We start from the raw sequence: 26780 nt of genomic DNA on the forward strand, positions 1-26780 counted from the left end.
TTCTGAAACCCAGTGAGCACCGAGTCCCCTGAGGTCTCCTAAGAAGCAGATGCCACTGCAGCAGGTGAGGGCGACCCAGGGAATCTGCGTGTCTCATGGTTCCGTGGGGAGTCGGTGCTGCTGGTCTTCTGAGGACCACAGTGAGCATGGCTTCCCTCCTCCTCTCCTGCTGCTCACAGCTCAGGTGAGAGTCACCACAGGAAGGCACCTCTGTGAACCACAGGGGACCTGCTCTCCCTCCCATCCGAGCTCCATGGTGTCTTGAACTTGCACTTGCCCCTGTCCATACCCCTCATCCTGTCATCCTCGGGGGAACAGTCTGTCCGGACTCTCCTCTCTGGGCAGCTTGGTCCCCTGGACAGATGGCCAGCATCTCTTGTGCTGGGGCAACAGTGATAATTGGGGGTTATAATCCTTTCTCTTTGTACCAACAGGTCTTGCGCATAGCACCCCATGGCCGAGGAGGGTGTCAAGAATCACACCTCACAGTCCCCAGACTCCAGCTCTGGAGAATGCACCTCTGTCCCCTGAGCCCAGTGATAAAGATGATTATTATTGCGGTTCCCAAGCAGGGTTGGGGAGGGGGCTTTTTCCCACTTTCTAAATGATGAGCAAGTGAGATCAGTGGCCTGGGTTGGCCGTACTCACCTCTTGTACCCAGGTCTGTTGTCAGCTCCCACGATGTGGGACACCTTCTACATTCAAGGGCAAAACATGAAACTACCTCCTCCCTCCCGCCTTGAGGCAGGTGAAACCCTGAGAGCATCAGCTCGTTGAGATCACTTGCAAACAACCTTTCTTCCTGTCTGTGGCCCCTGTGCTCAGACACCTACCTGACAGCTCAAGAGAGGCAAAGGTAGGGGAAGTCCAGATGGCTCAGAGTCCAGACCCCAACGGAGCAAACATTGCACCTCAAGGTCCTGCCTTTAATTACTGCTTTCCACCCTATCATGGGATGAGGGCCTCTCTGTCCAGATATGCAGCTCTGACCTCTCTTTTTATTACCAAGGAGAGGAATGAAGGGACACTTGACAATGACCTCACTACCATGTTATCCAGGGAAGTGGATCTTGCAGACGGAGGCTCCTCAGCCTGCAGGGGTCAGGCGTGGTCTGCAACCAGCACCCTGGAGCCTAAGGGCACCATGGTCCGACCATCAGAGATGCCTCCCACAGCCCCATCAATCCCTGCACCCACCCCATGGTTGGTCTCAGTTCCCAGACCCTCATCCCTTTCTGGAATACTAATGCTTATCCGGTCAGCACCAAGTTATCTTTCAAGGTTATGTTTAAAGTACCTTCCTCAGGAAAAGCCATCTGTGACATAAGGTTTGAGTGAGATGCTTTTGCTGGATAATCTCCTAGGACACCATGTTCCCCACTTGCAGGTCATGGCACATGTCTCTTTTATGGCATTTCTCACAGTTAGACTCAGTTCTGTGAGGGAAACTGTGTACAGGGACCAAAAAGTAGTGACTGAGTGTTTACAGTCCTGGCGACACTGCCATTAAAACTACAGAATAAGATGTGGTTCCATAGTGTGATGGTTAGCACGTCTGCTTTACACTCAGAAGGTCCTGGGTTCGCGCCCCAGGAAAGTCACAGTCCCTGGTCTACGGCCATGCCACTTTGAACAATCTTGATATCTGATCTCAGAAGCTAAGTAGGATTGGGCCTGGTTAGTACTGGGATGGGAGACCACCTAGGAAGACCAGGTGCTAATGCCATAAAAATAATAATAATAAAAATACTACAGAAGGTCTTTGTGGGACAGGACAGACTCTGGAGACCGTGAGCATTGCATCCCACATGAGCCTGGAAGGCGCAGGCACGGGGGCCAGAGTGTCTTGTTTACAGGAGAGATTGTGCCGCCTGGGGACTGACACAGACTCCTGGGAGCAGAGTCCAAGTCTGCCGGAGAGGGAAGCTCACGGCAGGAGCCTCCTCCCAGGGGGTGTGATCACAGGGACAGAACAGTGGCTGATGCCCTGAGCACCCCGACCTTATGGGGAACTGTGTAGGTGCTGGGGCTCTGATAACAGATATCACACACCGGGGGCTGACAATACAGAAATATTGACTCATAGTTCTGAGAGTAAAAGTCAGAGATTAACCGTCATGAGGGCTGGTGAGATAGAGAATCTGCCCTCTGCCTGTCTCCTACCCTCTGGGGTCTTGCCAGCATCTCTGGTGTCCTTGGCTTGTAGATCCTGCCTCCATCCTCATGTCGTGTTCTCCCTTGTGTCTGTCTCCAAATTTCCCCTTTTTCTGAGCACACGAGTGAAATGTACCGGATTAGGGGCCCTCCTCTGCTCCCATATGACCTCAGCTTAAATGATCTAATTGCATCTTCAACACTCCTATTTCCAATGAGCTTCCATCCTGAGGTACTAGGGTTAGGACTTCATACATGAATTTGGAGGCACACAATTCAACGCACGCCAGTGTGTCTGCCTACCCTCTCTTTTGGGCGGTTGCAGTTTGGGGCGCACCACCAAATTCTCAAAGATCAGGTGGGGCTTAATTGACAGTCCAGAGCGACTCTGAACCTCCCCTGAATAGCCCATTCATGTCTGGACATCCAGGCTCCATCCCTGCTCTGTGAATCACCCCAGTGAGCAAATCTCTGACATATGACAAGGTGGCCTCTATAGCCTCCATTCAGGTCATAAATGAGGCAAAGGCCTCACATCTTCAGTGAAGCAGTGAATGGCAACTGTCTTCCTGGTGAAGTCCCCAGGACACCAAGCTGATGCAGTTCTCCTCCAACCCCAGGTCCCAGTCCTCCTGACCTGCTCAACTGCGAGGGTACATGATAAGTCTACGACCCCGTTAATTTTAACCTTGTGGCTTTCTGGACTGACTGGAGGGATCAGTGTGAAATATTGCTATACTCTGGCCCATCAGTGAAACCAGCAACAACCAGCCCTAAGGCCCAGTTGTCTTCACCTGCCCCTCGGGTCTTCATGCTGTCCTCTGTGGACGGGTCACAGGATATACACCGATGTCAATGTGTGCAGAGTAGGACTGCAGTTTCCAAGAACTAGGTACTGCTACCTCAATCAGTAGTCACACTCAGGACACACTCTAATGAGATAGGTGGGATGAGATGACACAAATCACAATCTTTGCAAGCATGAAGTGGTTCTGCGGCAGCTTTGCTGGGACATCGTGATGTGTCTGTTGGAGCAGCAGGACCATGTCACTGGACTCAAAGGTCTAGTCACCATGTCATCAGTGTCCTGGATGAGCCTCCTTTGAGCTGCGCAAAAGGCAGTACATCTGTGGGCTTGTGTGCATGGTGTGTGTGTGTGTGTGAGAGTGTGTAAATAATAAGGTGTTCTTTAGTGCAGTTAAGAAAATTTTCAATGTCAAAATCCCAAACATTCTGTTTCTGTAATTTCCTCCTTCCACTATTCTGCTGGCTTTGGTCCATATTAAGTGGAAGGATGAGAATAAGGACACCAAACAAGGAGGAGAAGGAAACATTCATGTGTGCTTAAGAGGTAGCGGCACCATTCACGGCACTTCGTATTTGTTAAATGGCTTAATCAGAGACACTCTGTGAAAAAACGTTCTCGTCATCACCTCATCTCAGATAGGGACGCTGAGACATGCAGAGGAGAGCAACCCGTCTGCGGTCAGAACTGGAAAGTGGCTGACCCAGCAGCAGAACCGAGGTCGTATGGCCTCTGAATGCCTGGTCTCCACCACCGTCCTGTGTCGTCTCTTGTGCTTTCACACCCAAGATTTGGCCTCTCCTCAAGGTGCCAGGACGTTCTCTCTCCCTTTTCAAAAGTAAGCAGCTGATATTGTGACTTCCGATTGAGCGCTTTGCAACAGAATAAAACATTTGATCCAAACAGGCAAATTAAAATTTTGCAGGATATGCAGTTAAAAATTGGAAGAAAAAGTGGAATTAGTTTTCATAATCTATCTGTTTTTTTAATTATTATTGTCATTTATGGCTATAGCATCTGGTCTTCCTATGTGGTCTCCCATCCACGTACTAACCAGGTCCGACGCTGCTTAGCATCTGAGATCAAACATCGTGCTTGCTCCGTGTGGCATGGCCATAGATCATGGACCGTGGCTCCACTGAGATGTGAACCTAAGATCTTTTGCCTGTAAAGCAGATGCGCTAACTGCTACACTATCGAACCATGTCCCATATCTATTTCTTTAATTCAATTAGTTGACATATTATCATTTCAACATGGATTAAATATGAAAATATTAATACCTTTTACATTATTTTTATACTAAATCTTTGAATTCTCATGTTTACTTCAAAACTACAGCGCATCTTCCCTGGGATGACTCACAGTTCATGTTCAAATGCTGCCTTTCCTTGGTGCCACTGTCCCTGCAATATATGCTGACAGCCAGGAGGAGGCGATGGGGGGTCCCGTGACCAAGATGACGGGCTAAGGAGGAATGGCCGCTCCACTTTCCGTTCCACCCAAACCTTGACTGTTGAGGCATCCCAGAGACAAGGGAATTTTTATAATGTGAGTCCATACCAGTCCCTGATCTAACAGCTGATCTTAAATACAACTACCATTTAAAGATGATTCTGAGCTATCTAACACGTTTTATGCTTAGTCAGTATAATGAATGACAAGAGTGCCTGTGAATTGTTTGGACAACTATTGCTCCAAGTATGTTTTTCAGTGGGAAGATCGTTTCCATGAATCTCATGACAAGTCATAAGTCTGACTTTGTCCATATCTCTAGAGAAAAAAAGGATCCTAAGAAATATTTTGTTGACCGGGCTCAGCTCTGATCTGAACCCCTCTTTGTACCTCTCTGGACTAACCTGAAGGATCACTGCTCTCTCTGCCTCAATGAGTCAATGACACAATGCTGTTGGCCACAAAGGGATATATGTGCCTAATGCACAAGCACAGGTCATATGTATGAAGGTCCATTCTCCCTGGAGGGTACTGAGAGGTAATCACCCATGATGTTATGACCCAGAGCATGAGTGTGAACCGGCCAGCAGGAGGGCCGGTGGATCCCATGGGGAGACTCTGCGGTGTGACGTGTGAGGAGTGGAAGCTTCAGGGATGTGGAGCTGGGAAGAAGCCATGTGTCCCCCGCTCAGCTGGGAACAGCAGTGGGCATGTCTGAAGCACGTAGCACTCGTCTTATCTTCCATTGTCTCCTCAGACCCGACTCTGAGGGGTGAGTCGTGGGTCTTCCTTTCTCTGCACAGGTATCACCACAGCGCTTCACACATCCATTCTTTGTGAAACATCATCTGCTTTTGTAAGTGAATTTGTTCCATCGCATCCTTATCAGGACAGAGTTTGAAAATCAATACATCTGCCAGGGATATGAGGTGAGACATGTTTTCTTGCCAATTATGTGTCATAAAATTAAGAGGTTCGTCTTTTGATACTGACAGTTGTCCAACTCCATGGCCTCGATCATGTAAGAAAAGTAACCCTTATAAAGCTAAAAGCAACAAACAAACAGGACAAAGTAACAGAGACTCAAGGACATGGACCATAGACTCCTGATTTCTATAGGGTATGGGTGCCGGGGAAAGGGGGAGGTAGATGGCGTAAATGGGGTCAAATATGTGGACGGAAAAAATCTAACTAAAAACATACAAACAAACAAACGAATAGTATTCATTCACTTAAAAATTTTATTCAGAGAACAATACAAAAAGAAAGAAGAAGAAAAAGAAAAGGAATCCTGATCTCACTGTGAGGATCCGGAGCACGACACAGGGAGCCTGACCAGTCACCCGATTCTCCATGTTTCGTTGACACATGATCCAGAGTTGTCTGTCATGGCGGGAGCAGACTGAGTTTCCCATCTCTGTCCACACGGGCCACATCCCATTAACACAGATTCACAGAGCATGAAATCCTGAGCTCTATTCAGATGCTCCATTCTCCCTGAGGGCTGTGACAGGAGAGGCTCCAGATGCGTGGGAAAGGAGCGGAGACGTCATGGGGGACGGTGAAAGGCAAGGCCGGGAGGGGACTGAAAGGTCAGACTCTAGGTTCCGTCTATGCTAGGAACTTGACTCATCATCACTGTGTGGTAGATTTTGGAAAATTCATTAACCTCACAGGGATGGCTCCCTCCTCATTAGACTGGAGGAGAGACCTTGTCTTCAACAGAGGATAATTTTGGTTTACTATGGTATCAAGTGAGGGAGTTCGGGAGAAACACCAAGAGTCAGCATCTTTAAGGGCTCCAAAGAAGTCATTCTGTTGAATTAGCTGCATATGTAGGATGATATTCATGCTGCGGGCACCAGGGGGCACTGTGAGACCTGCTTTGAGGACCCTAATAGATCCTATACCCATGGGTTGTGTTCAGTGCAAAGGGCATGACTGATGTCCCTTTGAAGACATTTGTGTTGCGCAGAATGAACTCTCCACTCTGAAGCCCGCACCTGCCCTCCTTCTGACCTCAGGAAGTTATCAGCATGAGGCCCTGAGGCTCAGAGCTCAGACAAGAGTGGAGACAGACACACTGGGGAATGGAAGAGAAGAGATTTGCATTCAATCTACTCCCTCTAGAGCTGCAAGCAGAGAGGATAACACTAGAGCTTGGAGCGGCCAGTCCCAGCAGGGCGGCCGCAGTGCAGAGAGCCTGGAAACCCCTCCCCACCACGGACTGGTTTACCTACTACCTCTGGCCCCTAGGTTTCCCCACAGGTCAGAGTGTTCCAGGGCACTCAGGGATTCCCTTGCCTGATATTCCTCTCTAAATGCATTCCTGAGGGATATTTGTTTTGACTCTGGTGCATCCAGCCTCATTTCTGTATCTGTTTCCAGGCTTCTGTGCTACGGTTGTTATGAGCCAGCCCCCATCTGCATCTGCCTCCCAGGAAGTGGATTTGCATGAGGACACCACCTTACAGAGTATAAGGGCAGCCTGGATGCCACATCCCAGCTAAGGGCACATAGGCAGAGGCTGGGGTGTCTCCACTATGGCCTGGACCCTTCTGCTCCCCCTGCTCACTCTCTGTACAGGTGCTTCTGCCTAAACTCAGCATCCAGGGAAACCAGGGAGCAGCCTGGCCCTGATGTTCAGCTCAGCACGGGGAATGCTGCAGGGTGTGTGCCCTCTGGGAATGAGACCCTCACCCTCACACTCACCTCTCTTCTCTTCTCTTACAGGTTCTGCGGCCTCTTCTAATGTGTCTCAGCCACCAGCAGTGTCTGTAGCTATTGGACAGACAGCCAGGATCACCTGCCAGGGAGAGAGCATAAAAGAATATTATCCCGACTGGTACCAGCAGAAGCCTGGTCAGGCCCCCGTGTTGGTCATCTACGGTGACAATAAGCGGCCCTCAGGAATCCCTGACCGGTTCTCTGGCCCTCTCTCAGCGGACACGAGCACTCTAACCATCAGTGGGGTCCAAGCTGAAGACGAGGGTGACTATTACTGTTCTGTGTGGGACGATAGTGATAATGCTCACAGTGACACAGGCAGATGGGGAACTGAGACAGAAACTGTCTCCCCATCTGTGTCACACAGTCCTGCAAACCAGAAGCATTGTAGACAATGCTATGAGCAGGTCTGGTCCAGGTCCCCAGATCTCAGATTCCAGGCTTCCCCCTCCTCCCAGCCCTCAGCAGCTCTGTAGAAGCTGTACCAACAATGGATACATAAACAATCATTATAATTATATTTCATTTTATTTGTGGGTAGAGGTAAGATTGAACATATTAGGGACAGGAATTAAAGACATTCTAAAAATATATAATCAATTTCATGAAGATGAATTACATGGTGTGAGATTTAAAAAAAAACACTGAATGAGATTGATATCATTCATATAAATGCTTCAAAATAAATTAGTGAAATTGATGACATGGTGAATGAAACTATTCAAAAGGAAACAAAGAAAGAAAAAGGACTGAAAACCTGATGAAGCTTCATGTAATGTAGGAGAACTTCACACAGCCTAAATACTGTGTAATTTGGGCCTCTGAGGGAGACAAGAAGAGGAAGGAGTTGATAAATAGACAAAGGATTGGAGGAAATGGTAGGCATTAATTTTCCAAATTTGCTGAGACCGTAAACAAATATATCCAGGAAACTCAACGAACCTCAGCCTCAGGAAACATGGAAGTGGCTCCAACACACACCTCGTGGAATTGCTACAAATCAGGGATGAAGAGACGCTGTTAAAAGAAGCCAGAGAAAAAAGACACTTTGTGTACAGAGGGACAACGGTCACGATGAGATCAGATTTCTCATGAAAGCTGTGCAAGCAAGTAGATTGTGGAGCAACGTCTTTAAAATACTAAAAGAAAAACTCTGTCAACTTTGAATTCTTTACCCAGTGAAAATATCATTCAAAAAAAGAGAGCAATATCCTACATTATCAAAGTGCTAAATCTTCTAGAATTGATCACTGGGAAGTCTTAACAGCAGAAACAGTAAAGGACACCCCCGTTACTGTGTTCACATTTCTCTTTAATGATACAGAATTGTGAATCTGTACAAAGAAATACAAAGCATTAGATATGGTAACTGCATGGGTAAATATAGAAATGTTTTTATTTGTTCATGTCTATAAAATGTAGTCAATTGTCCGAAAGGAAATAAATAACAATATGTTACTATATTTATAAAAGTATACAGATAAGAGAGAAAACTGGGAGAAAGAGAGACAGAGACAGAGACAGAGACAGAGTGACAGAGACAGAGGGAGGGAGGGAGGGAGGGTACAAGGCAGAGAGAGAGAGAGAGAGGGAGGTAATTTAAGCAATAGCTCATGCAATTGTGGGGCTGTTGTATCTGAAATGCATGGTCCAAAGCCTGGTGAGGAGCCTGTATTTTAAGGAACGGTTGCAGTTCCAGTCTTGAATTCAAATTTAGTCTGAATGAACAAACAGGTAAAAAGAAGACAGAGAAGAACATAAAAAGATCCCAATCAAACATCAGGAGATGAAACATCAGATGAAGAATACAAGGGTAGAGATGAACAGCAGATGCAAAACTGCAGAAGAAGAGATTAGTGAACTTGAAGACAAAACAACAGAGACCGCAAATTAAAACACATACAGAGAAAAAGACTTTAAAAATGACAAGAGGATCAGTGAGTCATAGGACTAAATAAACTATTAAACTAAATTAAAAATTTCAGATACACGATAACTGGCAGCATTAATCATCAGCAGAATTATAATACAAGCAATAATAACGGGCACCCTTCAGGCAGAAGAAAAGACAGTGGAAATAATATGAATCAGGAAAAGAAATGTAAACCTTAGAAATGCTGACTCAAAGAACAAACATTAAGACTCATTATTATTTAAATATCTTTAAAAATTAATTCACTATCGCAAGATAAATATAACAAATATGTATGTTAGAATTTATAAAGTAGGTAAAAGTAACATGTATGACAATAACTGCAAAATGAAAAATAAAAAAACCTTAAAGAGAGAAATAAAAAGTTCCATACATCGTGTCACGTGATATAATATCACCTGAATAAAATTAGAAACTACTCAAAACAAAGTGAAGAAATAAAAAAGACGGAAAGCGATGAGCAGTGAGGCTTAGTGATTTGCAGGACAACTTCATTTAGCCCGAGAGTCATGTAGTTGGAGTCCCAGAGCAGAGAAGACAAACGGGAGTGAATAGAAAAAATGCTTAAAGAAACGATGGCCCCAAATGTTTCAATACTTAAGAAAACAATGACTGAAATATCCTAGAATCTGAACCAATTTCAAAAGCAGAAAACATGGAAAACAATGCTGATACTCATAATTACATTCACAAAATCAGTGATCACGAGATAATATTAAAAACAGCCAGAGAGGAAATAAATGTCACATGCAGATGCATAAACCTCATGGAAAAATCAGATTTCACACTCAAGTGAAGCAAGTAAAAAGACAGTGGATCCACAGCTCTGAAAAACAAAGCTTTAATAAATATTTTTTAAAAGAAAAAACTCTAAACCTTGAATTTATGAAGTGAAACTATCCTTTAAACATGAAAGCAAAATAAAACTTTTCCAAACATGCAGAATCTTACAGAATTTATCACCAGTAGAACAGCAAGAAAAAATAGGAACGGGCACCTCAGACAGAAGGAAGATGAGCCAGATAGAAATGTCCATCTACACAGTGACCGTAAAGCGTCACATACGGTCACTACATGGATAAAGAGAGAATCGTCTGCCTTATGTTAAAGTCTGTAATTAACGTCATCATGTGTAAATCAAAAATTAATAACAATATGTAGTGGTTTCTAATGAATATCTAAATTGAATTTTTGACAGTGATAGCATAAAAGTTGGTGGTGGAAAAACATGTGAAGATATTCTCATCCTCTGTGTGAAGTGACGTGACATCAGGGCAAGGTGGACCTGGACAAGTTAGTGCTGGATAAGTTACCATTAAAATACCTTGAATGACTAAGTCATAGCTAATCAGGTTTGTTTGTTGGGTCCTCCAGAGAAACAGAACCAATAGGAGATAGACATAGATGGATGTGGATTTGGATGTGGATATGGATGTGGATATGAATATGGATATGGGTATAGGTATGTATATGCATATGAATACGGTTATGGATATAGATAGAGATACACATATAGATATACATATAGATACAGATATGAATATGGATGTAGATGTTTCTGTATATAGAGAAACTTACCTATGCTGTATAGCTAATGTACTGGGGTAGATAGATACATAGTTTGAGATTTTAAGGAGTTGGCTCATGCAACTCTCAGACTGGCATGTCCGAAATCCATAGGACAAGCAGGAGGCTGCATATTCAGGTAAAAAATTTTTCATGTGTGTGCTGCATCCAAATTAAGTAGGAATAATTGAACATATTAAGTGAGGACATGAAGAAAATAAAAATATTTAATCAAACTCCTGGATATAAATAACAACAGTATCTCATTTATAAATAACTTTTGTCATAATTACTTACACTCATCTCTGAAGGTGACATTGTGCACATGGCCCGACAACATGTTGTTTTCGAACATGTACAGTATGATGATATTCACAAGGGACACTACAGAATGTGCAGTGGGTCAGGAAGAACTCTGCATGGCTCCCCACGGTGACCCCAGAGGGAGATGCTTAGGTTACAGGTGAGACCAGGCTGCTTGGTGACCGAGATGGGATCCTGAAGAAATAATCAGGTCCTTTAGGGAAGGAAGTTCATAATCCCATCATGATCAAATTCCTTAAACCAGTGTTGAATGGACAATCAAAAAACCCTTAGAGAGAGGACACAGGTTCTATACAGAGAGGGAGCAGAGAGATCAGAGCCGAGCTCTCCATCCAGACAGCGCAAACAGAAGAGAGTGGAGTGATGTCTCCAGAATAATAAAAGTGAAAACAAAAAAAAGCAATAATGAGAACAAAAAATCTGTCCATTTTGAAGTCTTTACTCACTGACAGTATCTTTCAAAAAAGAAGACAAAATACAACGTTCTCGATGCCTTTAATATTCAGAACAACCAGATGCTCCCCACAGGGCACTGACTCCACTCTCCCCAAACACACTTCCTGTTACGTGTTCATCTTCCCATCCTGACAGAGCCCCAGTGTCACCTCACCGGAGAGGCCTCCTTCAGCCTCTCACCGCACAGTACCTGCTTGTCACTTTTTGCCTGGTATCAACCAATTATCTGGACGTCACCAACAGCTGCACAATTATTCCCTTATCATCATTTGAATTATTGATGGATTTCTATTAATCGTTACCTTCATTAGTCAAGATTTTTTTTTAATGCAAGAACTTACACATAACAATCAGAAGCATGAACAGACAAGAGCTTGTTTTTCTCCCGCAACAATAAGACAGGAGTCAGTTCATTGTTCTCCAGATCCTTAGCAATTCAACGAGGTCCCAGATATTTCTTACCTTCTGGTCCACCATATCTACTGCAAAGGCTTCACTTTCATTCTGTTTGAAGACAGAGCTCAGGATGGCTGCTGCAGCTCCAGCTTTCACATTCAAGTTCAGGAGGAAAGGCACTGCATAAACCTAGTCTGTTTATTTATGTCACAAGAGCAAAAGTTCCTTGGAAAGAAACCCAGCTGACTGACACATCCATGGACCAACACTGGGCCACAAGGTCAATCCTGGCCAATAGGGAACTGAGATTAGCAATTGCCTGGATATAAATAATTATTTAAGGCAACATAAAGTGAGAAGGGGTGGAGTCTGCCTGCTGTGTCACTCAAACAAGTGTGTTCGCTAGGCTGACCCAGCCACACAACGGTAACTCAGAGACAGGGGCTATGTCTTATTCACATTGATTCCCAAGGATGGAATGTGGGCCCGTCAAAAGTGTCGAAATCAATATTTGTTGGGGAGTGTTCTCCTGTCTCTGGAGTAGTGGACTCCGCCGCCCTATGTGGGCCCTCCACCAGCAGAGGGTACCAGTGAGAGAAAGCCCTTGAATCCGGTGTTCTCTGGGCCAAGACCCAGAACTACACCCAGAAACACCCACCACCCCAGAGATACATGCAATGATGCTTCAGGAAAGCGCTGACACCTCCTCCTCTAAATGAACCTGGTCATATTTTCATGGGTGATCTGAGCCTCCTCTACCTGGCCTGAGGAAGGCAGTGGTCACATAAAAGAGAGTAATTTCTCCCCTGGGCCAGCAGTCCATCGGTCAGGGAATCAGAACTAGAACCGTGGGTTCAGAACCTACAAACACCTGTACCAAGGGTGCCACTGCATCACCACAGCCAGTTCTTAGCGGCCACCAGAGGGCAGCAGACACCACCTGGCAAAGACATCTGGAGGTGGAGTGAACCAGGGCATAAGGGGTTCGAACATGCAGGAGGGTTGTTAACCATCACCTCATACCTGGAAAAAAATGTATGTTTTCTACACTACCATCTTTTATGTAAACTTCTGACTCCATGTCTGTCAGATGTGTTGATGTAGACTCTGCCTGTTCCTCTAGCGTAGGTCCAGGTATTTCATTCCTCTCCAGCCCACTCCATTCGTGCTAAAATTCTGTTCCTCTTCAACTTTTCTCAGCAGCAAGATCTGTCCCTGTGCACACGGCGTTAGGGTTGGGTGACAGAGGCACAGCATCTACGACCTGCCCCAGGAGCTCTCACCAAGCACAGAAATTCACAGCACCTCAGTGGCTCCTAAACAGTCTGTGCAGACAGGGCAAGGTGGGAATGAGCTCAGGTTCTGATGCTCACAGACTGTGATCTGGTTAGAAGGCTGCACTGACCTAAGGCTCGTATGGTCACCGCTATAGTCATCATTCTATAATGTGTTCAGAATATGCGGACACTTCACCTCTGAACTCTCTGTGACCAGGTCTACCTGAGTGTGAGGACATGAGACAGTCTGTGGTAGATGTGTCAGCCACAGACTATGGCACCAGACAGTGGATCAGAATTCCCTGGGCGGAGGGTGGGGTCTTCAGGGAACGCACCTCCCCTTTCTGTGTTCCTTGAGGCTGAGCCCTTTACTGAAACCACAAGCTCCTCAGACAGCATCCCTAACCCGTGTTGATTTGCATACCCAGCAGCTCTCTCAGCAAGGGGATAAGAGAAGCCTGGGAGGAAACCTGCCCAGTCTCAGGCCCAGAGAGCAGAACTGAGCTGCTTCTACCATGGCCTGGACTCCTCTCCTCCTCGGCCTCCTCGCTCACTGCTCAGGTGCTGCACCCAGGCTCACACCCAACAGGAGCACCAGAGTCTGGACAAGCCTGGCTCTGACTCTGTGCTCAGCAGGGAGCTACCAGCAGGGGCAGGATGCTAAAGTCCCTGCTACAGATTGAGGGCCTAGACAGGTCTGAATAACCCTACTGTGCTCACTGGCTCTGTGTGAGCCCTGAAGGGCTGCACCTGCCAGAGCATGAAGGGCTTCTCATTGCAGAAGCTCCGTCCTCTGGCCAGGCCCAAAGGCCATTGGGGTTAGGATAGATAGCGATGTTAGGGCATCCTGTGGATTCAAAGAAACTCTGGAGCTCGTTCCAGGCCAGGCAGACTGTATTTCCTGGAGATGAGACTCAGTTCTGGACGCCCCCCTCTCCTTTTCTCTCTTGCAGGCTCCGTGGCGTCCTATGAGCTGACTCAGCGACCCTCACTCTCTGTGGCTCCGGGACAGACAGCAAAGATCACCTGTGAAGGAAACAATATTGGTGATAAATACTGTTACTGGTACCAGCAGAAGCCAGGCCAGGCCCCCGTGCTGGTCATCTATAAGGATAACGAGCGGCCCTCTGGAATCCCTGACCGATTCTCAGGCTCCAACTCGGGAAACACAGCCACCTTGACCATCAGCGGGGCCCGGGCCGAGGACGAGGCTGACTATTACTGTGCTGTGTGGGACAATAGTGATAATGCTCACAGTGACACAGGCAGATGGGGAAGTGAGACAAAAACTGTCTGCCCCATCTGTGTCACACACTCCTGCAAACCCAGAAGCATTGTAGACAATGCTATAAGCAGGTCTGGTCCAGATCCCCAGATCTCAGATTCCAGGCTTCTCCCTCCTCAAGCCCTCAGCAGCTCTGTAGAAGCTGTACCAACAATGGATACATAAACAATCATTATAATTATATTTCATTTTATTTGTGGGTAGAGATAAGACTGAACACATTAGGAACAGGAATTAAAGACATTCTAAAAATATATAATCAATTTCATGAAGATGAATTACATGGTCTGCGATTTAAAAAAAACACTGAATGAGACTGATGTCATATTAAAAGCTTCAAAAGAAATCAGTAAAATTGTTGACATGGTGAATGAAACTATTCAAAATAAAACACAGAAAGAAAAAAGACTGAAAAACTGATGAAGCTTCAAGTGATGTAGGAGCAATTCATACAGCCTAAATAGTGTGTAATTTGGGCCCCTGAGGGAGACAAGAAGAGGAAGGAGTTGATAAATAGACAAAGGATTGGAAGAAATGATAGGCCTTAATTTTCCAAATTTGCTGAGACCGCAAACAAATATATCCAGGAAACTCAACAAACCTCAGCCTCAGGAAACATGGAAGTGGCACCAACACACACCTTGTGGAATTGCTACAAATCAGTGATGAAGAGACGCTGTGAAAAGAAGCCAGAGAAAAATGACACTTTGTGTACAGAGGGACAATGGTCACGATGAGATCAGATTTCTCATGAAAGCAGTGCCAGCAAGTAGATTGTGGAGCAACATCTTTAAAATACTAAAAGAAAAACTCTGTCAACTTTGAATTCTTTACCCAGTGAAAATATTATTCAATAAAAGAAAGCAATATGCTACATTATCAAAGTCCTATGATGGCCAGGCCATGATGGGGACAGCAATGAGCCAGGGGGACACAAGCGCTGCCACCCAGCCCGGCCCTCACTCTCCCTGCCTCCTGCCCTGGTCAAGCGCTGCCCTAAAGAGCCAGAGTCTGAACCCAGGACCACTGGGTTTCCCTTGTGACCTCACTCCACTTTTCTCTGTTTTCTGTGAATCTCTCTGGGCCTGAACTTTACATCTTCTGTAATGAGAAATGCAATAATGACTTTCCAAAGCTCCATTTTCCCAGTTAAATAGTACAAACTCCAAAAATGGGACTCATGGGAGTCTCAGTGAGTGGGCCCCAAGTCTTGGAATCTTCTGTCCTTTCTCTGAAGAATCCAAGGACAGGGGCTCAGCACAGACAATGCTTCTGGATGATGGATATGGTCCAAGTCCAAGTAGCAAGAGGATTCCAGGTCATCAAAATGGCAGCCAAGTGCAGTGTGGAATTTCTACGCCGTGAACTCTGAGAAGTTTGTGATGAATTCGAAATAATATTAGTGATAATGACTATGAGGTCTGTGGTGATGATGCTAATGATGATGATGATACACATGCACAACATTAGTTTAGATCTTTAGTGCAAGAAGTTCAACCGTTCTGGGTGATAACATAGCTGAGCTGCTCATATATGAGTGAAAAACCAACATTCTTGCTTCCAAAACACAGAAGAAATGAGGTGGCCTACAAGGTGTCACACAGATTTCTCTAGACTTTTATATTTTTGCAGTTGACGTACAGTTTATCTTATACTCTGCATTCTTCTAAAAAAAACAAAGGATAAAGAAAGGGCATTTCGACCCTGGTACATGGTTACGAAAATTTCCTCTGCCTCTTCCCAAAGCCCTCATTCCACCTTTCTATGCTGGGCTGGGCAGCGCAAGGCGGGGGTCACAGTGACACAGAGAGAGGGCTGGATTCCCTAGACCATGCCCTCTCAGGTGGCAGGTGGTTTGGTGTGACCCACAAGAGGGAAGCTCCTGGTCTGAGCACTTCTCCACCATCAGGAGACAGCAGAGTTGCAGCCAGGAGCAGCCAGAGTGGAGCCTCAGAGGGAGTCTAGCCTGTAAATTAGCTCTGTCCAAATTCAGCCCACAGAAGGAAATCGAGACAGTCCATCTCTTCTCCTCGGGCTGACTGACCACTTTTGAAGGTCAGTTCAAATATTCACCCAGTTTTACCACAGGATTCTGATGGGACACAGACACAGTGGACGCCTCATCTGAACAATGCATCAGGGAAGCCTGGTCCCAGCTGTTGACCTGGGCATTCTTGTGGGTGGTCAATGTCATAAAGGATAGACAAACACTAAGTCTCAAATAAGACGAGGAATGGGTGTGAAGCTTCAAAAGCAAGAGGATGTTTAACAAGAAAACCATCATACTTGAAACAAAGAACAAATATCCTAACAAATAGAACCATGTCTAAGGAAATGCCAAAAAATGGAACAAAAATGTGTATGGGGGTCACAGAGAAGATGTGAAGGAGAGAGAGGAAGTGGGCAGGACCCACTGACCAGTGCTTGCTGATCAGGGGTTGTCACTCCTCTCTCAGTGAGGTCAGCTCAGCCCCATGGCCAGGCTCCTGGAAGGCTCACAGCCCTGCTGAGCCAGCCCAGCACATCACAGGCCAGACGAGTTTGGGATAGTAGTCATGTTTTTGCACCCCAGGAAGGTGACTGTGATCAGAAAAGTTAGAGTCTATGGCTGATTTTCTTAGAAGCAGCTTAGAAGCAGCTGGGGAACTCTACTCCTTCCTCCTCAGTCACCTGCTCGGCCCCCTCTAGCAGGTGAGAATGATCTCTGCTAACTCCTCCCTTACAAAACCCAGATGAGTCTGTGCCTATGCCACCATGAACAAGCCTGATTCCGTCTGATCCTGGAAGCTAAGCAGGGTCTGGCCTGGTTAGTACTTGGATGGGAGACGACCTAGGAACACCAGGTGCCTGTAGGCATAAAGAAAAAAAAAGAAAAAATAAGGAAAGAAAAGAAAGCCAGACGATGAGTACATTTGCATAAACTCTAAACCATCACCACCCCCAAAGGACTGAGAAAGGGATAAGAGGGGGCTGGGGGAGGCCAATGAGGTCTCAGGAGAAAGAGCTCTGAGGAGACCCTACCATGGCCTGGACCCCGTACCTGTTCCTCCTCCTCATACTCTGCACAGGTGCTACCCCCAGGGGCTGGCTACATCTCAGCCCCCATAGGACCCTGAGCTGGAGCTCTGTCAAACCTTGAGCTCAGCCCAGGCAGGACCCTTTTTGGACCTCTGGGACCAGGCCCTTCATCCTCAACCCTTTCTCTTTATCTCTTGCAGGCTCCATGGTTTCCTATAACCTGACCCAGCCGCCCTCAGTATCTGTGGTTCTGGAACAGATAGCCGGGATCACCTGTTCTGCAGATATCACTGAGAATGTAATTTATATGCACTGGTACCAGCAGAAGCCAGGCCAGGCCCATGTGCTGGTCATCTATTATTTTGGCAACTGGCCCTCAGGGATCCCTGACCGATTCTCTGGCTGTACCTCAGGAATCACTGCCACCCTGACCATCAGCGGGGCCTGGGCCGAGGACGAGGCTGACTGTTACTGTGAGGTGTGGATATTGCCAGTGACGAAACACAGAGTGACAGAGGCAGATGGGCGGGTGAGACACAGATTCCCTTCCCCGTCACTGTCACATTCTCCTCCAGCCAGAGAAGGGTGAGACATGACACGTCTGGCCCAGGTTCCCAGATCTGACATCCCCAGGCGGCCCTGTCCTCTGTGCCCTCCAGACTTGTTCTGCAGAGGGTTCTCTGGGAGATAGTACATAAAATTAATTCTGCACAAGTAGTCCCTTTGTTTAAAGCGTTAGTGGAATGATTGAACACGCTAAGTGCTGACTTCAACTACATTAAAAAACACCACATCTCACCTTTCAGAGATGAATGTTGTAATGTTGAAGTTTAAAAATGCACAGTTGAGATTTGCAACTGTTTAGACTCTGCAGAAGAAGAGTTTGGTGAACTTAATGACATCAAATTAGAAACTATTCAAAACAAAGTGAAGAAATGAAAAAGACGGAAAGCGATGACCAGTGAGGCTCAGTGATTTGCAGGACAACTTCATGCAGCCTGAGAGTCATGTAGTTGGAGTCCCAGAGGAGAGAAGACAAACGGGAGTGAATAGAAAAAATGCTTAAAGAAACAATGGCCCCAAATGTTTCAATACTGAAGAAAACAATGACTGAAATATCCTAGAATATCCACCAATTTCAAAACCAGGAACCATGAGAAAACAATGTTGATACTCCTAATTACATTCACAAAAACCAGTGATCATGCAATAATATTAAAAACAGCTTGAGAGGAAATAAATGTCACATGCAGAAGCATAAACCTCATGGAAAAAGCAGATTTCTCACTCAAGTGAAGCAAGTAAGAACACGGTGGAGCCACAATGCTGAAAAGTTTTATAAAAGAATTTTTAAAGAAAAATCTCTAAACCTTGAATTTATGAGGTGAAACTATCCTTCAAATATGAAAGCAAAATAAAACTTTTCCAAATATGCAGAAACTTACAGAATTTATCACCAGTAGAACATCAAGAAAAAATAGGAACGGGCACCTCAGACAGAAGGAAGATGATGCCAGATAGAAATGTCCATCTACACAGTGAACGTGAAGCGTCACATACGGTCACTACATGGATAAAGAGAGAATCATCTGCCTTATGTTAATGTCCATAATTAACGTTATCGTGTGTAAATCAAAAATTAATAACAATGCGAAGTGGTTTCTAATGAATATCTAAATCGAATTTTTGACAGTGATAGCATAAAAGTAGGTGGTGGAAAAACATGTGAAGATATTCTCATCCTCCATGTGACATGACAGGACATCACGGCAAGGTGGACCTGGACAAGTTAGTGCTGGATAAGTTACCATTAAAATAAACCTTGAACAATTAAGTCATAGCCAATCAGGTGTGTTTGTTGGGTCCTCCAGAGAAACAGAACCAATAGGAGATAGACATAGATATAAATATGGATATGGATATGGATGTGGATATGGATATGGATATGAGTATAGACATGCATATGCCTATGAATACGGTTATGAATATAGATAGAGAACACATATAGATACACATATGAATATGGATATATATGTTTCTCTATGTAGAGAAACTTACCTATGTAGTCTAGCTAATATCTGGGGTAGATAAATACATATATTGAGGTTTTAAGGAGTTGGCTCATGCAACTCTCTGATTGGCATGTCTGAAATCCGTAGGACAAGCAGGAGGCTGCATATTCAGGTAAAACGGTTTTTTTTTTCTTGTTGTGCTGCATCCATGCTAAGTACGAATAATTGAACATGTTAAACGAGGACACGAAGAAAATAAAAGTATTTCGATCAAACTCCCAGATATAAAAAACAACAGTACCTCATTTAAAAACAACTTTTGTCATAGTTATTTACACTCACCTGTGAAGGTGACATTGTGCACAGGGCCAGACAAAGTGGTTGACTTTGGACATGTACAGTATGGTGATATTCACACAGGACACTACAGAATGTGCAGCGGGTCAGGAAGAACTCTGGGGACCGTGTGCATGGCTCCCCACTGTGACCCCAGAGGGAGGGACTTAGGTTACAGGAGAGACCAGGCTGCCTGGGGACCAAGATGGGCTCCTGAAGAAGGAATCAGACCCTTTAGGGCAGGAAGCTCATCATCGCATCATAATCAAATTCCTTAAACCAGCGTCGAATGGACAATCATAAAACCAGTCAGAGAGAGGACATAGGTTCCATACAGAGAGGGAGCAGAGTAAGCAGAGTCGACCTAACCTACCAAGCATCACATATAGAAGAGAGTAGAGCAATGTCTCCAGAATAATAAAAGCAACAACAAAACAACACAATGAAAACTAGAAAAACTCTGTCTACTTTTACGTCTTCACCCAATGGACAGTATCTTTCAAAAGAGAAAGGAAAATAAAATTTTCTCACTGTCTTTCATTTTCAGACGAGCCAGATGCTCCCAACAGGGCACTGACTCCACTCTCCCCAAACACACTTCCTGTTCCTTGTTCATCTTCCCATCCTGACAGAGCTCCAGTGACACCTCACCGGAGAGGACTCGTTCAGCCTCACACCACACAGTACCTGCCTGTCATTTTTTGCTCGGTATCGACCAATTATCTGCACTTCACCAAGAGCCACTCAATTATTCCCTTATCATCATTTAGTGTGATTGACTGATGTGTGCTAATTATTACCCTCTTTATTCAGGAACGTTTTGAATGCAAAAACACACTCATAACAATCAGAGGCACGAATAGACAGGAGCTTATTTTTCTCCTGCAATAATAAGTTTGGAGTCAGTTCGTTGTTCTCCAGATCCTCAGCAATCCAATGAGGTCTCGGATCTTTCTCACTATCTGGTCCACCATCACTACTGTAAAGGCTTCGCTTTCATTCTTTTTGAAGACAGAGCTCAGGATGGCTGCTGCAGCTCCAGCTATCCCATCCAGGTTCCAGAGGAAAGGCACTGCATAAATCTACTCTATTTATTTATGTCACAAGAGTGAAAGTTTCTTGGAAAGAAGCTCAGCCGACTGACACATCCATGGACCAACACTGTGCCACAAAGTCAATCTTGGCCAATAGGGAGCTGAGATTAGCAATTATCTGGCTACGAAACAAATATGAAAGACAAGATTCAGAGAGAAGGTGGGGGGGTCCGCTTGCTGTGTCAATAAAACAAGTTTGTTCGCTATGCTGCCCCGAGCACACAATGGTCCTGTTCAAGTGATTCCCAGACAAAGTGGGGCTGAATAAATCAATGTTTGTTGGGTGAGTGTTCTCCTGTCTCTGTCTTAGAGCAATAGCTTTTAGTGCCCTCTGTGGGCCCCACACCAGCAGAGTGCACCAGTGGGAGGTAGCCACTGAGTCCTGTGTTCCCTGTTCCAAGACCTGGAATCTCACCCATGACCACCCACCACCCCACAGATACCTGCAGTGATTCTTCAGGTAAGTCCTGCCCCCTCCTCCTCTAAATGTACCTGATCATATTGTTATGGGTGATCTGAACCTCCAGTGCTTGGCCTTGAGAAAAGCAGGCATCACATAAAAGACAGTAATTTCTTCCCTGGGCCAGCAGTCCCTGGGTCAGGGACCAGAACCTGAATCGTAGGTTCTGAATTTATAAACGTCTGTACCAAGCAAGGGTGCCCCTGCATCCACACAGCAGGTTCTTAGCGGCCACCAGAGGGCAGCAGACACCACCTGGCAAAGACATCTGGAGGTGGGGTGAGCCTGGGCATAAGGGGTTCGAACATGCAGGAGGGTTGTTAACCATCACCTCATATCTGGAAAAAAAATGTATGTTTTCTACACTACCATCTTTTATGTAAACTTCTGACTCCATGTCTGTCAGATGTGTTGATGTAGACTCTGCCTGTTCCTCTAGCGTAGGTCCAGGTATTTCATTCCTCTGCAGCCCATTCCATTCGTGCTAAAATTCTGTTCCTCTTCAACTTTTCTCAGCTGCAAGATCTGTCCCTGTGCACACTGCGTTAGGGTTGGTGACAGAGGCACAGCATCTACGATCTGCCCCAGGAGCTCTCACCAAGCACAGAAACTCACAGCACCTCAGCGGCTCCTAAACAGTCTGTGCACACTGGGCAAGGAGGGAATGAGCTCAGGCTCTGATGCTCACAGACTGTGATCTGGGTAGGACACTGCACTGACCTAAGGCTTGTATAGTCATTTCTATAGTCACCATTCTATCATGTGTTCAGAAAATGCAGACATTTCACCTTTAACTCTCAGGGACCAGATCTGCTCGGGGCTGAGGCCATGAAACAGTCTGCGGTAGATGTGTCAGCCCCAGACTATGGCACCAGACAGTGGATCAGAATTCCCTGGGCTGAGGGTGGGGTCTGCAGGGACCGCTCTTCCCCTTTCTGTGTCCCTTGAGGCAGAGCTCCTCACTAAAACCACAAGCTCCTCAGGCAGCACCCCTGACCTGACTTGATTTGCATACCCAGCAGCTCTCTCCAGCAAGGGGATAAGAGAAGCCTGGGAGGAAACCTGCCCAGTCTCAGGCCCAGAGAACAGAACTGAGCTGCTTCTACCATGGCCTGGACCCCTCTCCTCCTTGGCCTCCTTGCTCACTGCACAGGTGCTGCATGCAGGCTCACACCCAACCTCTGCCTTAGGGCTCAGGATAGGCCAGGCCCAGTCTTTGATCTCAGCAGGGAGCTGCCACTGGGACAGGATGCTAATGACTCTGCTACAGGATGAGGGCCTGGGCGGGGCTGAAATACCCCACTGTGCTAGCTGGCTCTGTGTGAGCCCTGAAGGGCTGCACCTGCCAGAGCATGCAGGGCTTCTCATTGTAGAAGCTCCACCCTACAGTCGGCGCCAAGGGCTGTTGGGGTTAGGATAGACAGAGACATTAGGGCATCTTGTGGGCTCAATGAAACTCGGGAGCTCATCCAGGCCAGGCAGAATGTGTCACCTGGAGATGAGACTCAGCTCTGGAAGCCCACCTCTCCTTTTCTCTCTTGCAGGCTCCGTGGCATCCTATGAGCTGACTCAGCCACCCTCACTGTCCGTGACTCCGGGACAGACAGCAAGGATCACCTGTGAAGGAAACAATATTGGTAATAAAAACACGTACTGGTACCAGCAGAAGCCAGGCCAGGCCCCTGTGCAGGTCATCTATGAGGATAGCAAGCGGCCCTCTGGGATCCCGGACCGATTCTCAGGCTCCAACTCGGGGAACACAGCCACCCTGACCATCAGCGGGGCCCGGGCCGAGGATGAGGCTGACTATTACTGTCAGGTGTGGGACAGTGGTAATGCTCACAGTGACACAAGCAGATGGGGAAGTGAGACACAAACCCCCTTCCCGGTCTGTGTCACACAATACTCTGGTCCCTCAAGAACTGCAGACAAAGCCGTGAACAAGTCTGGCTAAGTCCCTCGATCTGGGATTCCTGGCTACACATTCTCACTCCGCCCTCAGCCATCTCTGCCTAAGGTGGACCAGGAGTAGATTCAGGGCTGGCGGGACCAGGCTGTCATGGTGTTGTCAGGCCCTGAGTGTGAATTGGGGACAGATGGCTTGGGTGGAAGGACAAACAGAGGAAGATATTTGTCCAGTGGTCAATGCCCTGGCCTTTCCGTGTGGTCATCCCTGGACCCTCCTTCACCCTACTGATCAGGATAAGACCCCACAATTGCCCAGCTCCGCTGAGCTCCCGAAGCCCCAGGCTCTCACGATGGCCTGAGACTCTGAGTGGAGCAGAACACTGTGCTGTCCACGCAGATCCCTCTTGTGAGCTCACTGCGCACGCGCCTTTGCCGGGGACCCTGGCGGCTCTCATCAGTGCCTTCGTTGGGAAGTGCTGTAGGTTCAGAAAATGGTCCCCCAGGTTCATGCTCTTCTCAGAGAGGTCAGTGTAGTGACTCCCAGTTGCCAAGGCCCTGCCTCAATTAGGGTGACGAAAACATGCCACCTTGAGAGCTCCCTGGACGAATCTGAGGCCTCATGTGTAACCTCATGGGGGTCACCTTCTCCTTCTGCCCAGTCTCACCTCCTCACCTGCTTCCTGATTTTCTGCCCACGCAATGCACCATCTCAGCTTCTGCTTCCGGCGAGGTGAGCCTAAGAGGTCAGCTGTTGCCAAGATGGTCAGCAGGACAGAGGAAGCCACTATACACCCACAGTGCTCTGGTTCTCACCTAAGTCCCCAGTGCCCACTTCAACGTCCCCAGAGAGATTTGGTTTTTCCTTGTATTTTTACAGAATGAAAAAGGGACTGACACACTAAGTGCTCTGAGCTCTGAAAGACAGTAGGAGAGTCAGGTCCGTCCCAAAGGTGAGTCCAAGGGAATCGTGGCCATCGCTTCCTCCTACGGAGTGACCCAGCAGACACTCAGCCATGGCGGGAGCTACACAGTGGATGCTGCTTCCTTCTACCCGCCACGTCCTACACAAGAATCTCTCTTTCCAACCACCCTAACCAGAAACACACACAGAAAATCATTCTGCAAAATAGAGTTCAGCTTGTCAGTGTTGACACAGAATAAGTCACCAGAGTCCAACCATTGTTAACTGAAACCTATTCACCTTTACACAAAGCACATTGTCTCCAAATTTACAGAATCTACGTAGTCGTGCTTTAGCTAATATGAGAAACCATCTAGTGAACAACAACAAACATGCTAACCCTCTCTCGGAAAGGATGGAAAAGACTGTTTTGTCCTCTAGTGATATTTATTTTCCCCAGCTGTATGGGACATCCTATAACTTAAATACTGAAATATAAAGTTATCTATTTTTAACACATCTTATGTTAAATATTACGGAATGAGACAGGGAAGATTAAAAATGTAAGATTAATATGTATCCAAACATATACATATAAATATAAGAAAGAAATCCTTGTTAGTATTGTCCTCATTACAATGACGAGCCTTGTGGTCAGAGCTGGTATCTGCAATTACCTTCTTCCCTATTCACTCCATGTCCCCCTTGACCTCAGCAAATACCTTGCAAGTCATGATCCCTTGTCAGGTGGGATTACACAAAGCTTCATTCCGGAAGGTACTGGTCCATGATGTCTTGCTGAATTGGATGCTTGTGATTTTGTGACTGTGATCATGGACTATGGTCTGGGAGGATTGGAGGGTTTATTGATTTCCATACGCCCCCCTGCTTACCTCTGTGGTGTAGAAGCAACCCAGTGCCCCCTTCAGAGTCACCATCGACCAACCCACACAAAACCCCAGCCTTTGCGGGATCATTCACTGTGAGGAGGAGCCAAGAGGGGCTGTGGAGCAGTCGTGATCATGAGCTCCACAGAATCACGTGGACCGTAAAGTCCCTGAGAAGAGAAGGAAACATCTTGTTGATGGGTCTCTCCATAGGGGAGGGAGTGGTGTCTCTCCCACTTTCAACTCCTGATTTCTAGACCCATGAATCCTCCCTATAAAAGAAGCAACAGGGTTGATTGCACGCCGACTGGAGCACATGCAGCCTCCTGGAGGACATTACTTTCGTCCTGTACGAGGCTGCCCGCTACCTGGCCCTGTTACTGAGCCCTCAAAGGCCCTTCCATTCCAAATATTCCTGCTTCTGTTTTTTCTAGTCCTGTTGGGGCATCATAAAGGTAAGATTGGGGGTCCTGAGACTACATGGCAGTGTTAATTCATGCAAAGAATCTGGGTATATCACATCCACCTGGGATGATAAAGAATTGTGTTTCTCTTACAAAATGTTCTGGTGGTCAGAGGCTTCCTCCTGTGTGACATGTACGCAGAACTGAAAGAATAACTAGAAATTCAGCTGGTCTATAATCTGAACGTTTGTTTTCTCCAGAATACATATGTTGATATCTGAACCCCCAAAAGTGAAAGGATGAGTAGATGGGGCCTTTGGGAGGCAATTTGTCCTGAGCTGGAGCCCTCATGAATGGGATTAGTGCTCATAGTAGATTCATCATCCCTTCCCCTTCCCAGCAGGGAGATGGGACACAGCCAGATGGCACCAGCTATGAACCAGGAGGCCGGTCCTCAGCAGAAGGCAACCGTGTTGACGACATGATCTTGGAATTCCAGCCTCCGGAACGGTGAGTAAGAAATTTCTGTTGTTTTGAAGCTGCCCGCTCTATGTCATTTCTGTTCCGGCAGCCTGAACACATGGAGTGGCTGGTACTTGGGTGAGGAGGGGTGTCCTGGGAGATGTTTCAGTCAGAGAGAAAAACACACGGAGACTTAGACAGAAAACACATGAAGTGTTTGAGGTGGTGAGGAAAGCTCAGATTCTGTGCCGCTGAGTGAGAACAGGAGTGGCCTGAACCATCTGTTTTTGTCTGGACTTCCTGTTGGAAATTCACCCCTCCCCACACGAGGCCCAGGGGGCTTGTGATAAAGTCTGTTCTTAAAATGTCTTTCCCACATCATGACAGGGTCTGGCGCCTGAATCAAGCTCAGCTGACAAGGGCAGGACAGTTAAGCACCAAGGCACAGGTGGCCTAGGAAGGACTTGAGGACACGCACGAGAGGAAGTGAGAGTTTCCATGGCGACCTGCATTGGAGCTTCTGAAACCCAGTGAGCACCGAGTCCCCTGAGGTCTCCTAAGAAGCAGATGCCACTGCAGCAGGTGAGGGCGACCCTGGGAATCTGCGTCAGATGGCTCCCCGGGGAGTCTGCCTGCTGTTCTTCTGAGGACCACACTGGGCATGGCTTCCCTCCGCCTCACCTGCTGCTCACAGCTCAGGTGAGAGTCACCACAGGAAGGCACCTCTGTGAACCACAGGGGACCTGCTCTCCCTCCCATCCGAGCTCCATGGTGTCTTGAAATTGCACTTGCTCCTGTCCATACCCCTCATCCTGTCATCCTCGGGGGAACAGTCTGTCCGGACTCTCCTCTCTGGGCAGCTTGGTCCCCTGGACAGATGGTCAGCATCTCTTGTGCTGGGGCAACAGTGACAATTGGGG

At 46.6% G+C, this 26780-nt stretch overlaps 3 gene segments (V, D, J or C); all 3 read left to right on the top strand.

The window, feature by feature from the left end:
- The first annotated feature begins 6935 nt into the window (after positions 1-6935).
- On the top strand, positions 6936-13450 carry LOC120615912 (immunoglobulin lambda variable 3-19-like). The segment is given in 3 exon segments: positions 6936-7000; positions 7148-7450; positions 13311-13450. Coding segments are annotated over 3 exon segments (486 nt in total).
- Positions 13451-13584: 134 nt separating this feature from the next.
- Positions 13585-14543, top strand: LOC120615910 (immunoglobulin lambda variable 3-1-like). The segment is given in 2 exon segments: positions 13585-13654; positions 14047-14543. Coding segments are annotated over 2 exon segments (543 nt in total).
- Positions 14544-17400: 2857 nt separating this feature from the next.
- Positions 17401-17992, top strand: LOC120615911 (immunoglobulin lambda variable 3-25-like). The segment is given in 3 exon segments: positions 17401-17446; positions 17597-17874; positions 17972-17992. Coding segments are annotated over 3 exon segments (345 nt in total).
- The last annotated feature ends 8788 nt before the right edge of the window (positions 17993-26780 follow it).

The sequence above is a fragment of the Pteropus medius genome, unplaced genomic scaffold (genome assembly GCF_902729225.1).
Source record: "Pteropus medius unplaced genomic scaffold, Ma_sr-lr_union100, whole genome shotgun sequence".
NCBI lineage: Eukaryota > Metazoa > Chordata > Mammalia > Chiroptera > Pteropodidae > Pteropus > Pteropus medius.